The sequence below is a fragment of the Alligator mississippiensis genome, chromosome 5 (assembly GCF_030867095.1).
Source record: "Alligator mississippiensis isolate rAllMis1 chromosome 5, rAllMis1, whole genome shotgun sequence".
In the NCBI taxonomy this organism is placed as follows: domain Eukaryota; kingdom Metazoa; phylum Chordata; order Crocodylia; family Alligatoridae; genus Alligator; species Alligator mississippiensis.
In genome coordinates, this window is record NC_081828.1 from 218,883,288 (window position 1) to 218,898,467 (window position 15,180).

The 15,180-nt window shown below is 48.0% G+C and overlaps 1 protein-coding gene across 4 annotated transcripts in view; it reads right to left on the reverse strand.

The window, feature by feature from the left end:
- Positions 1-15,180, reverse strand: part of LOC102567266 (uncharacterized) — a 55,133-nt gene that overhangs the window by 15,606 nt on the left and 24,347 nt on the right. For 2 of the 4 annotated variants that reach the window (XM_019494492.2, XM_019494488.2), the window contains 4 exons: positions 13,056-13,118; positions 6,637-6,699; positions 4,317-4,379; positions 3,886-3,948 (listed from right to left, as the gene is read on the reverse strand). In XM_019494492.2, coding sequence (XP_019350037.1) covers positions 3,886-3,948; positions 4,317-4,379; positions 6,637-6,699; positions 13,056-13,118 — 252 coding nt within the window. Of the gene's footprint in view, positions 1-3,885; positions 3,949-4,316; positions 4,380-6,636; positions 6,700-13,055; positions 13,119-13,486; positions 13,550-15,180 lie in introns of all 4 variants that reach the window. The other 2 variants (XM_019494486.2, XM_019494491.2) reach the window with 2 other exon arrangements.

Genomic DNA, 15,180 nt, shown 5'->3' on the forward strand with positions numbered 1-15,180 from the left:
GAATACAAAACTTGTACTGCTATTGGTCAGTCTAAGGACAGTTAAAGTAAAAGGAATCTTAGTGGTTGTATGTTATCAGAACTGTTCAGAAGCTTTAAATTAGTTGGAATATCTAGAAACCATTCAGAAGGAAGATACAGCTCTGTGAAAAGGATTAGTTAGCTGTTGCCTGGATCAGTAGGCCTGTGGACCTCGAGGAGCCCAAGGACTGCATTCCAGGATCCTTCCTAGTACGCTTTGGATAGCTTTGTTCAGGGACACCTGACTTCACTGAACTTTGTGGAAAGAGAAGCTTGCTGTGTATCAGGCATCAGAGGGGACTGCCGATAAGTTGCCGACGTGAATTGCTTTTGTCTGTCATTGTTTGTCTTGTTACTATGCGTAGTTGTGTTTTTGTTAAGTCAATAAATCTTACATTTCTACCCCCGACCATACTCTCATTCCCCAAACCCTCCACAGGCGGCTGAGACATAAATTGGTGTCACAAACAGGATTAAGAGGCTCTGGTCTGGAGAGAAAGGTCAAAATGGAGGGAGTTGCATGGGCCTCGTTAGTGGCTTTGCTTAAGGAAGCGACAGAGATGGAGAATCTCAGGTGGGATAAGGATAGGTTGAGGCCTGCCTGGAGTGACCCGGGAACAGTACCCAATCATTGGGCTAGGTTCGTGACTGGTGTCCAAGGTAAGCCCGAGAAGGGGTGCCTGTCGTGGCTGCTGGCCACATGCCTGCGGTTAGGGGCTGAAGAGAATGCCCAGTTCTGGGAAGAGGTCACCCGGCTGAGTAAGGAGTTAAAAGACATGAGAAATTCCAGCAGTGTGGCATACAAGGCTGTGTGAGCTACACAGAGCTGCTTGGAAACATTAAAACGGAAGAAAGGAAAAATTATGATCCTGCGTGTGACTGCTCCCATCAAAAGAAAGTGCAGTTAGCACAGGCTGTGGAGCGAGCCTCTCACAAGTGTCAGTATAGAGATAAACCAAAAGTTAAGCTCTGAAAAGATCAAAGAGAGGAGATTGATGGAGAGGAGGAGGTTTATCATGAGCCTGGTGCCGAAACACCCCGGTATGTTCCTGCCCAGAGGGAGCAACCTAGCCAGGCCTTCCCCATCCCACGAGAGAAACTCAGCCAATTTTTCCCATGGTGATAACTCATTCAAGCCACAAAGAAATAATCCCCAAACAGAGCTGCATTCCTTTATCTGTGCAGAGATTTAAAATATTCAAAAATAGCAGAAGTCCAAGCCAGGAGAGCCAGTAATAGACTGGCTAGTTAAGAAGAAGGTTGAGAAGCGACCTTGTGGCTGCCTATAAGTTCATCACGGGGGCACAGAAGGGAATCGGTGAGGTTTTATTCACCAAGGCGCCCCCGGGGGTTACAAGAAACAATGGCCACAAGCTAGCAGAGAGCAGATTCAGACTGGACATTAGGAAGAACTTCTTCACAGTTCGAGTGGCCAAGGTCTGGAACGGGCTCCCAAGGGAGGTGGTGATCTCCCCTACCCTGGGGGTCTTCAAGAAGAGGTTAGATAAGCATCTAGCTGGGGTCATCTAGACCCAGCACTCTTTCCTGCCTATGCAGGGGTCAGACTTGATGATCTATTGAGGTCCCTTCCGACCCTAACATCTATGACATCTATGAAATGCTCAAGCCTACTGGGAAATACTCCATCCCTTCCATGATAGAGCTCCTTCTTCCATGGTTGCTGGCAGGGAACTGCCTCTGGCCTCAGCTCCTTGGGTTTATAAGGGAGCCAGGACCTGGCCCTTCTGGTCAGCTGACCTCCTCTGGTTGCCCTGGCAACCCACAGCTGGGCTCCTTATTCCCTGCTAGGGCTCTTTCCCCAGCAGTTTCCCCGCCTTATGAGCAGGGCACTTCAGTGCTCTGTGACACACTCTGATGCAACTTAATATGGAGTAGCACTGGGACTCCAGTGTTTAATCCAATGCCGACCGTGTGGTATACACGAGCGTAACCACAGCAGGAATTTACTCTGAAATTAAAAAGGGTGCATAGAGCTAAGGATGGACCAAAATTGGGGCCTCTTAGGATGTCAGTCCAATTAAAGAAAATGAGCAGTGCCACAGGTACGAGACAATCTACAAGAACTCATAAGACTGTGTTCGTGTATTAAGGCAAGACACTAGCCAAAGAATTTCACCTCTGAACAGCTGGCGTGGTAAGGGCAGGGTAGGGGGATTGAGCAGTCCTGTGACTGCTCTTGTGGTTATCTGCGTTGTAATGAAAACCAACAGATCCACCTCCCGATATTTATTAACTCTTTCAGTTTTCTTCAACATCACATGGGAGCCAGTGAATACCAAAACAATAAGAAATTCCTGGCCAGATTGTATGAAGCATATTTTCCTATGTGGGCACCACAATTCTATAATCACATTGCTAAATTGTTGAACATGCCCAGTTACATGCCCCCACCTTTGTTAAAATAAATTGGATTGTTCCTGCCTGCACTGCAATTCATGCAGCTTTTACACCTTTAACTTACAAAGAAGATCCCTGATGCAGCCAGTACAAGAGGCACCAGGACACTAGGGACATGAGAGCTGCCTGGAGGGGTCTAGGTCACCTTACTCTCCATTTCAATCCAAATTACATGCAGATCCCAAAGCCTTTAGCTGGGGGGACAAGCATAACTAGTCACATGGCATGGGGAGAAAGCTTCTACCCACTTTCCATCCAAATAGCCTAATGGGTGGGGCACCTGCCCGTACTTCTGGGGACCTGTGCTTTTGGCCCCCTGTAGTCAGAGAACCTTTGAACCCACATTTACCGCTTCCTAGCAGTGCATTCTGGGATACGAGCCCACAGTCTTGTTCTGTGCCAGGGCAATGGCCCTGGCTTCAACTCCCTTCTGGAGGTTGGAATGGAGTCTGAGATCCCTGAGGCTCTCCAGGCCTTTCCTGCTAGCAAAGATCAGTGAACTCCCCTGATAACTGTGTTCATTCCTGCCCCGACCAGAATGCGCATGTCCACCAGCCTGGTGTCATGTTACTGCTGTCATTTGTTACTCCATGAGCTCAGTCATAAGACTGAAAGGTTAGGAGGGACTTCACATGATCATCTAATCCAGCCCCATGTTCCAGGCTGGATTCTTTCTTATTAACAAACCATCCCAGCCAAGCATCTGTCCAACACAGGATCATAGGAAAGTAGGGCTGGAAGGGACTTCTGATGTCATTGTATCAAAGAGATCTTGATTTAATGGGGCAACAGCAGGGTCTCAAGGAATGGTGCGATAGGAGTTGATTAGGGCTGCACATAAGTGCTTGAAAGGTGGAATTTGATCTGGCCCTGGGTCATTCTGTCCTAACTTATGTGGTCCATGCAGATACAAATCTTAGGCACTTGACTTGGCAACCTTAATCATCAGAGTGTATCAAGAGGTTATTTGAGATGGTCAAGGGGACAAGTCTTGAGTCTATAATTGTCTTTCCATCCCCATTATTTTGCAGAACCTCACACTTAGCTGCCCCACACTTTCTGCCACATACATGTGGGCAACAAAACGTACATGCCAGCCCTCTCAGGCCATTCAACTGCCCAAAATATATCTCTCTCATTAGCAGTTTGATCATTGTGACAGGGCCACAACTGGAGAAGGCAGATGAACCGCTGTCTTACCTGTGGTGGAACTAGTCTTTTTACTCCCACCAGTGCTTTGACAAAAGAGCAGGATGATGGGAAGCTGCCTCGATAGGTTTCACTGATACAGCCAGAAGGAGAAGGCCCGGGCGTCACGCGAGTTTGTTTTCCCAGATTGGGGAAACCTGTAGTGGCTGGTAGAGGTGCACAGAGGTACAGAGATGACCTGTTCCCAGTTGGGGGTAAGAAGATAATGCAGAGGAGATCTGAAAGTGGTGAGACTTACCTGAGCTGAGGTCTGTCACAAGGGTGTCACTGTCCGGTGAATGCGGCATTTCTTGAGATTTACCTAGAAGGGGAAGGAGAAGCAGAGAATTGGCTAAGGGGATCTGTCCCAGGAAGACAGGGTTTCCTCTCCAGCGGGAACAAAATAGCAGGACTGAGCCAGGGGGCTGTGTTACCTGTCTTACATGCTGCAGAACTGGCATTTTTACTCCCACCGCTGCTCTGACAAAAGCACAGGATGATGGAAAACTACCTTGATAGGCTTCAGTGGCTGAGCCAGAAGGAAAAGGCCTGGGCGTCATGTGAGTTTGTTTTCCCGGGGAGGGGAAACTGGTAGGGGCTTGTGCAGCTGCACAGAGGTGCAAGGATGACCCGACCCCAGTCAGGGATCAGAGGATTGCACAGAGGAGATCTGAGAGTGATGAGACTTACCCGAGGTGATGTCTGGTGCAAGAGAGTCACAATTAGTTGAATGCGGCATTTCATGACCATTACCTAGAAGGGCAAGGAGAAACAAAGAATCGGATAAAAGGATCTGCCCCAGGAAGATGGGGTTTCCTCTCCAGCGCAGCAAAATACCAGGACTGAGCCATTTAGATTGACTGTTTTATTGTCAATCCCATGCAGATGATTATGGAATAGCACTGGGACTCCAGTGTTTAAATCAGTGTTGACCATGTGGTGCAGCCAGTACAAGAGGCACCAGGACACTAGGGACATGAGAGCTGCATGGAGGGGTCTAAGTCAACTTACTCTCCATTTCAATCCAAATTCCACGCAAATCCCCAAGCCTTTAGCTGGGAGGACAAGCATTACTAGTCATGTGGAATGTGGAGAAAGCTTCTACCTGCTTTTCATCCAAATAGCCTAATGGGTGGGGCACCTTCCCATACTACTGGGGCCCTGTGATTTGGGACCCTTGTAGTTAGAGAACCTTTGAACCCATATTTCCTTCTTCCTAGCAATGCATTCTGGGATATGAGCCCTGTCACAGGGTACCGAGGTGCCCTGCTCCTAAAGAGCAGAAACTGCTAGAGAAAGAGCCCTAGCAGGGTATAAAGAGCCCAGCTGTGCGTTGCCAAGGCAACCAGGAAGTCATCTGACTGAAAGGGGCAGGGCCTGGCTCCTATATGAATCACAGGCAGGAGGCCAGAGGCAGTTCCCTGCCAGCAGCTAGAGGGAAAGGAAGCTCCCTGAGCAAAGATGTGAGAACCGCAGGTACAGCCCATGCCGGGTAAAGGATGGCAGCTCTGGGATGTTTGAGCAATGTTGTTGTAGCTGGGTGGCTTTAAGTTAAGTTACAGACTAGGGGCTTGTGTTTTGCATTGTTGTATCACCGGTGTTTTGGGTGAGGCTATTAGGGGTTGGTGGAGGCCTCATAGGGGAGCACAGCAGCATGGGGACCCCAGTGCCAGTAAGGGTGCTGCGTACAGGGTGCATAGACCCCAGCCCCAGAGAGGGGTGGTTGAGAAGCCCTAGTGCAGGCCTGGTGAGCCCCAGAGAGGGGGCATTACTGAGAAGCCCCAGTGCGGGCGTGGTGAACCCCGGAGAGAAGGGGACAGCTTACTGGTGAGCCCCGAGAGAGGGCAGCATTATAAGAGAGGCCTGAACGAGGGTAGTTTGACTGAGAAGGCCCAGTGTGGCCATGGAGAGCCCTAGGAGAGGGCAGCATTATGGAGAAGGCCTGAAGAGAGGGCAGCACTATGAAGAAGGGCCTAGTGAAGGGGGCAGCACTTGGGAAGGCCCTGAGAGAGGGCGGCGTTATTGGGAAGGCCCTGAGAGAGGGCGGCGTTATTGGGAAGGCCCCAGAGAGAGGGCAGCGCTGCAGAGGAGCCCTGAGAGAGGGCAACGCTACAAAGAAGGCCCCAAGAGAGGGCGAGTGTAGACCTGACAGACCAATGTCTATTCCAGCTGCGAGGCTTGGGGCGTAGTATAAGGGGTGGTCAGAGCCATGCATAGCCTTAAGGCTAGGGTGCCCCTGAAGCACCCATCGTAGAGCGAGACCCACAAAGAGTCCAGGAGTTCACAGGGCAAGAAGTAACCATGTCCAAGGAGACGTTTCAGTGTATTATGGAGTCTGCCTCACATCAAAGACGTGGTGGGCGAGAATCTGAGGGTGCCCTTGGGCCGACATGGCAAGGGGAGGGGGCCTTGAGGAGATCACGGCCCTCCTGTAGGACCCCGCCATGACAAGCCCACAGTCTTGATCTGTGCCAGGACAATGGCCCTGTCTTCAACTCCCTTCTGGAGGCTGGAACGGAGTCTGAGATCCCTGAGGCTCTCCAGGCCTTTCGTGTCAGCAAAGACCAGTGAACTCCCCTGATAAGTGCATTCATTCCTTCCCACCAGCAATAATACCAATGTCCACCAGGCTGCTGCCATGTTACTGCTGTCATTTGTTACTCCATGAGCTCAGTCGTAAGGCTGTAAGGTGAGAAGGGACTTCACATTGTTATCTAGTCCAACCCCATATTCCAGGCAGGATTCTTCCTTATTAAACCATCCCAGCCCAGTGACTGTTCAACTGGCCTTTTGATTACCACTGACAAAAGAGCAGTATGATGGAAAGCTGCCTTGATAGACTTTGTTGTCTGGGCCAGATGGAAATGGCTTGGGAGTCAGGTGAGTTTGTTTTCCTGGAGAGGGGAACCCAGGAGCAGCTTCTGCAGATGCACCGAGGTGCAGAGGTGACCTGACCCCAGTATGGGATTAGAGGCTTTTGCTGAAGAGATCTGAAAATGGCGAGACTTACCCAAGGTGAGGTCTGGCACAAGGGTGTCAGAGTTCAGGGACTGCAAAGTTTCATGAGCATTACCTAGAAGGGGAAGGAGAGCAAACAATTGGCTATGGGGATCTGTCCCAAGAAGACGGGGTTTTCTGTCCAGTGTAGACAAAATATCAGGACTGAGCCAGGGGGCTGTGTTAGATTGGTTATGGTGTATGGTCATTCCCATGTAAGTTAACATGGAGTAGCACTGCGGCTCCACTGTCTAAACCATTGCTGCCTGTGTGGTGTACATGAGCATGACCAAAGAAGGAATTGATTCAGAAATTAAAAAGGGCACATATAATTAAGGATGGATCTAATTTGGTGTCAGTGATATTTTTCAGCCCAATTAAAGAGAACGTTCATTGCCGCAGGTACTAGACAATCTACAATAACTCATAAGACTGTGCCAGTGAACTAAGCAAAGACTCTAATCCAAGAATTTCACCTAGAACAGCTGGAGTGGTAACGGCAGAATGGAGGGATTGAAAAGTCCTGAGAATAGGCCAGGTGGCTATTGTGCTTGCAATGAAAACCAGCAGATCAACCTCCCTGTCTTTGTTTTCTTTTGGTTTTCTTCAGCATCAAAGGTGCCAGGTTGGTACCAAGAAGGAAAAGCAAGTTCTCAGTAGTTTGGCTGCAACATATTTTCCTATACCAGCTTTTAGAAGTTTAGCTTACAAAAACGATCCCTTATACAGCCAGTACAAAAGCCACCAGAGTAGTAGGGATGTGAGTCTTCCATGGAGGGGTCTAAGTCAACTTACTGTTCGTTTCAATCCAAATGCCATGAAAGTCCATAAGCCTTTAGGAGGAGGACAAGCATGACTAGTCACATAGCATGGGGAGAAAGCTTCTACCCACTTTTCAGCCATATAGCCTAGTGGTTGGGGCACCTTGATCATACTACTGGGGACCTCTGATTTAGGACCCTGTAGGCAAAGATACTTTGAACCCATATTTCCCTCTTCCTAACAATGCATTCTGGGATACGAGCCCAAAGGCTTGTTTTGTGCCAGGACAATGGTCCTGTCTTAACTCCCTTGTGGAGGCTGGAACAGAATCTGAGCTCCCTGAGGCTCTCCAGTTCTTTAGATCCAGCAAATATCAGTGAACTCCCATGATAAGTGTGTGCATTCCTCCCCGCAGCCCTATTACACATGTCCACCAGGCTGCTGCCATGTTACTGATGTTATTTGTTACTTTATGAGCTCGGTCGTAAGACTGTAAGGTTAGGAGGGACTTCACATTATTATATAGTCCAGTCCACTGCTACAGCCAGGATTTTCCTGGATTAAACCATCCCAGGCAAGTGTCTGTCCAACAAGGGATCAGAGGAAAGTAGGGCTGGAAGGGACTTCATGAGGGCATTGTGTCAAAGAGATCTTGATTTAATGGGGCACCAGCAGGTGCTCAGGTAATGATGTGATGGGATCTGAATAGGATTGCATTTAAGTGCTTGAAAGGTGAAGTCTGATCTGGCCCTGGGTCATTCTGCCATAAGTAAGATGGTCTGTGCGGAGAGAAATTTTGGGTGCTTGACTTGGCAAACTTAATCATAATCTTTTAACTTTTGCAGGGGTTGTCAACCTTTTTAGACTCCTGCTACCCCCTTACCTCCATTGAACAATGCCAGCTCTCAGCTGTCATGCGTTTTTTGATAATGGAAAAATACCAGATCATGTTTTCTGTTGCAAAGAGCTCAGAAGAACCAGAGATGGGCACAAGGTGTTTGATACTGTGTGTTCCTATTTGCGGGCTTCGAGGTCATTCTGTAAAGCATGTGCAGGTATTAATGCACTTCAGAAGGCTCCTAATATTGGTGCCTGACTGATGGGTAGAGTTCTGCTTTGCAGGTGTGGGTTGTAAACAGGTCTGGGCAGTCACCATCAGTCCCTGCCCTTTGTGCCTGCTTTGCCTTGTTTCACACCTCATGGTTACTGCCTTTACCGTAAGTCGGGACTTCAACTGGTTCTACCCAAAGATGGTGTTTCCTTCTCCAACCACCACACTTTTGCCAACTAGGACAATTCTCAGCTCTGAGTTCCTGTGGTCCCCTGGGGGGTGATAACAACCCTGATGGTCACAACATCACTGCAGAGGCAGGAACAATAAATGGAATTGGTATACAGTTCTTAATGACCGCAAGCAACCAGGCTATACTGCGGGGACAAGAGGCCCAGAGTAAACAGATCACCAATTCAACCAGGGTGCAGAGGGCCTCTGGGGTGCCTTGAGACCCTTTGAAGTCTTCTTCAGGGTGCCCTACAATGTTAGTACTGTGAGGTGTCCAAGCTGGATTCAGAAGATAAGCCCAGGGATTGTAGATATTAATTCAAAGTGGTCAAACCATGATGCTCTGCTCACAGTCTGAGCTGAGCTATCTGAAATGTTCACAGTAGAAGAGTTGCTCTAGGATTTGTTTGTAATCAAAAAATGAGTGAAAAGTAAGAGCTAGCATTGCATAGAGTGCATCAAGTGGTTCTGTCAGATGGTCAAGGGGACAAGTCTTGAGTCTATGGTTGCTTTTCCGTCCCCTTTTCCCCACCCCAGTTGGGGATGAGAGGATTGTGCAGAGGGGATCTCAAAGTGCTGAGACTTACCAGTGGTGAGGTCTGTCACACGAGTGCCACAATCTGGTGCATGTGGCATTTCATGAGCATTATCAAGACGGGGAAGGAGAAGCAGAGAAATGGCTAAGGGGGTCTGCCCCAGGAAGAATGAGGTTTCCTCTCCAGTGTGGACAAAATGCTGGGACTGAGCCAGGAGGCAGTGTTAGATTGGTTGTGGTTTATCATCATTCCCATGTAAGTTAATGTGCAGTGACACTGGGACTTGAGTGTGTAATTCAATGCTGACCATGTGGTATACAACAGTGTGACCAGAGAAGGAATTTATTCTGAAATTACAAAGGGCACATAGAACTAAGGACGGATCAAAACTGGGGCCTGCTGGGTGTCATTCCAATTAAAGAAAAAGTTCAGTGCCACAGGAACTAGACATCTACAAAACCTCATAAGACTGTGTCGGTGTACTGAAAAAGATGCTAACCAAAGAATTTCACCTCAGAACAGCTGGCGTGGTAAGGGCAGGGTAGGGGGATTGAGCAATCCTGTGAAGAGGTCACGTGGCTATCTGTGTTGCAGTGAGAACCAACAGATCCACCTCCTGATCTTTATTTGTCTTTTGTTTTCTTCAATGTCATATTGGGGGTCGGACTTGATGATCTATTGAGGTCCCTTCCGACCCTAACATCTATAACATCTATGAATATGTGTGCCAGGTGAGTACCAAAAGGATAAGCAATTCCTGGACAAATTGTCTGCAACACATTTTCCTATGTGGGCAACTGAATTCTACAATCATATTGCTAAATGTTTGGACCCCGCCCAGTTACACCCCTCCCCATCCTTGTTAAAATGAATTGAATTTTTCCTGCCTCCACTGCAATTCATGCACCTTTTAGACCTTTAACTTGCAAAGAAGATTCCTGATGCAGCCAGTACAAGAGGCACCAGGACACTAGGGACATGAGAGCTGCAGGGAGGGGTCTAAGTCGACTTACTCTCCATTTCAGTACAAATTCTGTGCAACTCCCCATGTCTTTAACCAGGGGACAAGTATAACTACTCACATGTCATTGAAAGAAAGCTTCTACCCACTTTTCATACAAATAGCCTAATGGGTGGGGCACCTGCCCATACTACTGGGGACCCCTGTAGTCAGAGAACCTTTAAAACCACATTTACCTCTTCCTAGCAATGCATTCTGGGATACGAGCCCAAAGGCTTGTTCTGTGCCAGGACAATGGCCCTGTCTTCAACTCCCTTCTGGAGGCTGGAACGGAATCTGAGCTCCCTGAGGCTCTCCAGTTCTTTAGATCCAGCAAATATCAGTGAACTCCCATGATAAGTGTGTGCATTCCTCCTCCAAGCACTAACACACCTGTCCAAAAGACTGCTGCCATGTTACTGCTGTTATTTGTTACTTTATGAGCTCAGTCAAAAGACTGTAAGGTTAGGAGGGACTTCACATCATCATATAGTCCAGTCCACTGCTCCAAGCAGGATTGTCCTTGATTAAACCATCCCAGGCAAACATCTGTCCAACAAAGGATCACAGGAAAGTAGGGCTGGAAGGGACTTCATGAGGGCTTTGTGTCAAAGAGATCTTGATTTAATGGGGCACGAGGAGGTGTTCAATTAATGGTGTGATGGGAGTTGATTAGGGATGCACGTAAGTGCTTGAAAGGCGAAATCTGATTTGGCTCTGGGGCATTCTGTCATCATTAAGATGGTCTGTGCAGATCAAAATCTTGGTTGCTTCACTTATCAACCTTAATTATCATCTTTTAACTTTTGCAGGATTTTTTAGCCTTGCTAGACTCCAGCTGCCCCCACGCCCCCATTGAGCAATGCCAGCTCTTAGCTTTCATGGTTTTTTTGCTTATGGAAAAATACCAAAGCATGTCTTCTGTTGCAAAGATCTCAGAAGAACCAGCGCATGGCACAAGGTGTTTGAAATGGTGGATTCCCATTTGCAGGCTCCGGCATCATTCTGTAAAGCATGTGCAGGTATTCACACACTTCACAGGGCTCCTAATGTTGGTGCCGGCATGAATGGTAGGGTTTCTTATGCATGTGTGGGGTTTAACTGGTCTGGGGCTTTGATTGTCATGATTCCCTGCCCCTTGTGCATGCCTTCCCTGTTTCACACTTCATGCTTACTGCCCTTTCCCTGAGTCAGGACTTGAACTGGTTCTGCCCAAGGAGAGTGTTTCCTTCTCCCACCACACTATTGCCAACAAGGACTTGTTACCTATCAGCTCTGTGTTCCTGAGGGAACCCGGGCACCCAGCTTTCTGGACTTATGAAAGATTTTTTATATTCTCCCCCTGACCGGGCACTGGTCAGACCGCAGTTGGAGTACTGTGTGCAATTCTGGGCGCCGCGCTTCAAGAGGGATGCGGATAACCTGGAGAGGGTCCAGAGAAGGGCCACTCGTATGGTCAAGGGCCTGCAGACCAAGCCCTACGAGGAGAGACTAGAGAAACTGGACCTTTTCAGCCTCCGCAAGAGAAGGTTGAGAGGCGACCTTGTGGCTGCCTATAAGTTCATCACGGGGGCAGAGAAAGGAATTGGTGAGTATTTATTCACCAAGGCACCCCCGGGGGTTACAAGAAACAATGGCCACAAGCTAGCAGAGAGCAGATTTAGACTGGACATTAGGAAGAACTTCTTCACAGTTCGAGTGGCCAAGGTCTGGAACGGGCTCCCAAGGGAGGTGGTGCTCTCCCCTACCCTGGGGGTCTTCAAGAGGAGGTTAGATAGGCAGCTAGCTGGGGTCATCTAGACCCAGCACTCTTTCTTGCCCAGGCAGGGGGTCGGACTCGATGATCTATTGAGGTCCCTTCCGACCCTAACATCTATGAATCTATGAACTGTTTATATAACAGAATTTTCCCTATCAGTGATGTCTTGGGACCCTCTTGCTTATGCAATTACACGATTAAAAGAATGCATTGAAGAGGCTGGGCTCAGGGTATAAGAAAGCTGTAAATCAGCAAAAAGTGTGCTTCAAGAGGGAGAATTCTCTCTGACACCATCCGCTGTTGTTCTCAAGGAACAGGGATTGATTGTCTCTTTTTGGTGCCTGTTTAACCTTCGACTATCATGCTGGGAACTGTGCCTGTCAACAAACCACCCAAGTGCTTTGAAGGAATGGGGAAATCCCATCTCTCTCTCTCTCTCTCTCTCTCTCCACCTCTGTTTCTCTCTCTCTCTCTCTCTCTTTTTCTCTCTAGGCATAGTTTTGTAAACCTGAATTTTATTAGCTAAGCTAGAGCTAGCTTTCCCCAAATACTCAAATGAACCAGGGTAATATTATAATTGCTCTTGTTTGTGTTTCGTTGCATGGCTATTATCCATATACTTAGCAATAAATAACTTTGATAGTCAAATTGGTGGTAAGCGGGAGTATTTTACTTTCTCTACCTCACACATAGCTGCCTCACACCTGCTGCCACATACACATGGGCCCCAAAACATACATGCCAGCTCTCTCAGGCCATTCAAGTGCCCAAAGTTCATCTGCCCCATCAGCAGTTTGATCATTGGGACAGAGCCAAAATTGGAGAAGGCAGATTTAACAGCTGTCTTTCCTGCTGTGGAACTAGCTTTTTTACTCCCACTGCTGCTCTGACAAAAGAGCAGGATGATGGGAAGCTGCCTTGATAAGCTTTGGTGGCTGAGCCAGAAGTAGGCCTGAGGGTCACGTGAGTTTGTTTTCCCAGAGTGGGGAAATGAGTAGTGGCTGGTACAGGTGCACAGAGGTACAGTGATGACCTGTTCCCAGTTGGAGGTCAGAGGATTATGCAGAGGAGATATAAAAGTGGTGAGACTTACCCAAGGTGAGGTCCGGCACAGGAGTGTCACCATCCGGTTCATGTGGCATTTCTTGAGCTTCACCTAGAAGGGAAAGGAGAAGCAGAGAATCGGCTAATGGGATCTGCCCTAAGAAGACAGGATTTCCTCTCCAGTGACGACAAAATGCTGGGACTGAGCAAGGGGGCTGTGTTAGCTGTCTTACCTGTTGCAGAACTGGCCATTTTACTCCCACCACTGCTCTGAGAAAAGAGCAGGATGATGGGAAGCTGCCTTGATAGGCTTTGGCAGCTGAGGCAGAAGGCAAAGGCCACAGGGTCACATGAGTTTTTTTTCCTGGAGAGGGGAAACTGGTAGGGGCTTGCGCAGCTCCAAAGAGGTGCAGTGATGCCCCGAAACCAGTCAGGGATCAGAGGATTGAACATAGGAGATGTGAGAGTGATGAGACTTACTCGAGGTGACGTCTGGCACAAGAGTGTCACAAACTGGGGAATGCGGCGTTTCATGAGAATTACCTAGAAGGTGAAGGAGAAGCAAGGAATCATCTAAGGGGATCTGCCCCAGGAAGATGGGGTTTCCTCTGCAGTGCAGACAAAATACTGGGACTGAGCCAGTTATATTGGCTATGTTTTATTGTCACTCCCGTTCAAGTGATTATGGAGTAGCACTGGGACTCCAGTGTTTAATTCAATGCCGACTGTCTGGTATACATGAGCGTAACCAGAGAAGGAATTTTTCTGAAATTAAAAAGGGTGCATAGAGCTAAGGATGGATCAAAATTGGAGCCTCTTATGATATCAGTCCAATTAAAGAAAATGTCCAGTGCCGCAGGTATGAGAGGATCTGCAGGAACTCATAAGACTGTGTTGGTGTACTAAGGAAAAACACTAGCCAAAGAATTTCACCTCGGAACAGCTGGCGTGGTAAGGGCAGGGTAGGGGGATTGAGTCCTGTGACTGCTCTTGTGGTTATCTGTGTTGTAATAAAAACCAACAGATCCACCTCCCAATATTTATTAACTCTTTTGGTTTTATTCAACATCACATAGGTGCCAGGTGAGTACTAAAATGATAAACAAGTCCTGGCCAGATTGTAGGCAACACATTTTCCTATGTAGGCACCACAATTCTATAATCACATTGCTAAATGGTTGAACATGCCCAGTTACACCCCCCCCCACACACACCACCATTGTTAAAATAAATTGGACTGTTCCTGCCTCCACTGCAATTCATGCAGCTTTTACAACTTTAACTTACAAAGAAGATCCCTGGTGCAGCCAGTACAAGAGGCACCAGGACACTAGGGACACAAGTGCTGCATGGAGGGGTCTAAGTCAAATTACTCTCCATTTCAATCCAAATTCCATGCAAATCCCCAAGCTTTTAGCTGGGGGGACATGCATAACTAGTCACATGGCATGGGGAGAAAGCTTCTAATGACTTTTCAGCCAAATAGCCTAATGGATGGGGCACCTGCCCATACTACTGGGGACCTGTGATTTGGGACCCATATTGCCCTCTTCCTAGCAATGTATTCTGGGATATGAGCCCACAGTCTTGTTCTGTGTCAGGACAATGGCCCTGTCTTCAACTCCCTTCTGTAGGCTGGCATGGAAACTGAAATCCCTGAGGCTCTCCAGGCCTTTCGTGTCAGCAAATAGCAGTGAATTCCCCTGATAAGTGCATTCATTCCTTCCCCACCAACAATGCGCATGTCCACCAGGCTGCTGCCATGTTGCTGCTGTCATTTGTTACTCCATGAGCTCAGTCATAAGACTGTAAGGTTAGGAAGAACTTCACACGGTCATCTAGTCCAGCCCTCTGCTCCGGGCAGGATTCTTCCTTATTAAACCATCCCAGCCAAATGTCTGTCCAACACAGGATTATAGTGAAGTAGGGCTGGAAGGGACTTCATGAGGTCATTGTATCGAAGAGATCTTGATTTAACGGGGCACCAGTAGGTGTTCAAGGAATGGTGTGATGGGAATTGATCGGGGCTTCACGTAAGTGCTTGAAAGGTGGAATTTGATTTGGCCCTAGGTCATTTTGCCATAAGTAATGTGGTCTGTGCAGATACAAATCTTCAGTGCTTGACTTGGCAACCTTAATTATCACCTTTTAACTTTTGCAGGGGTTTCACCCTT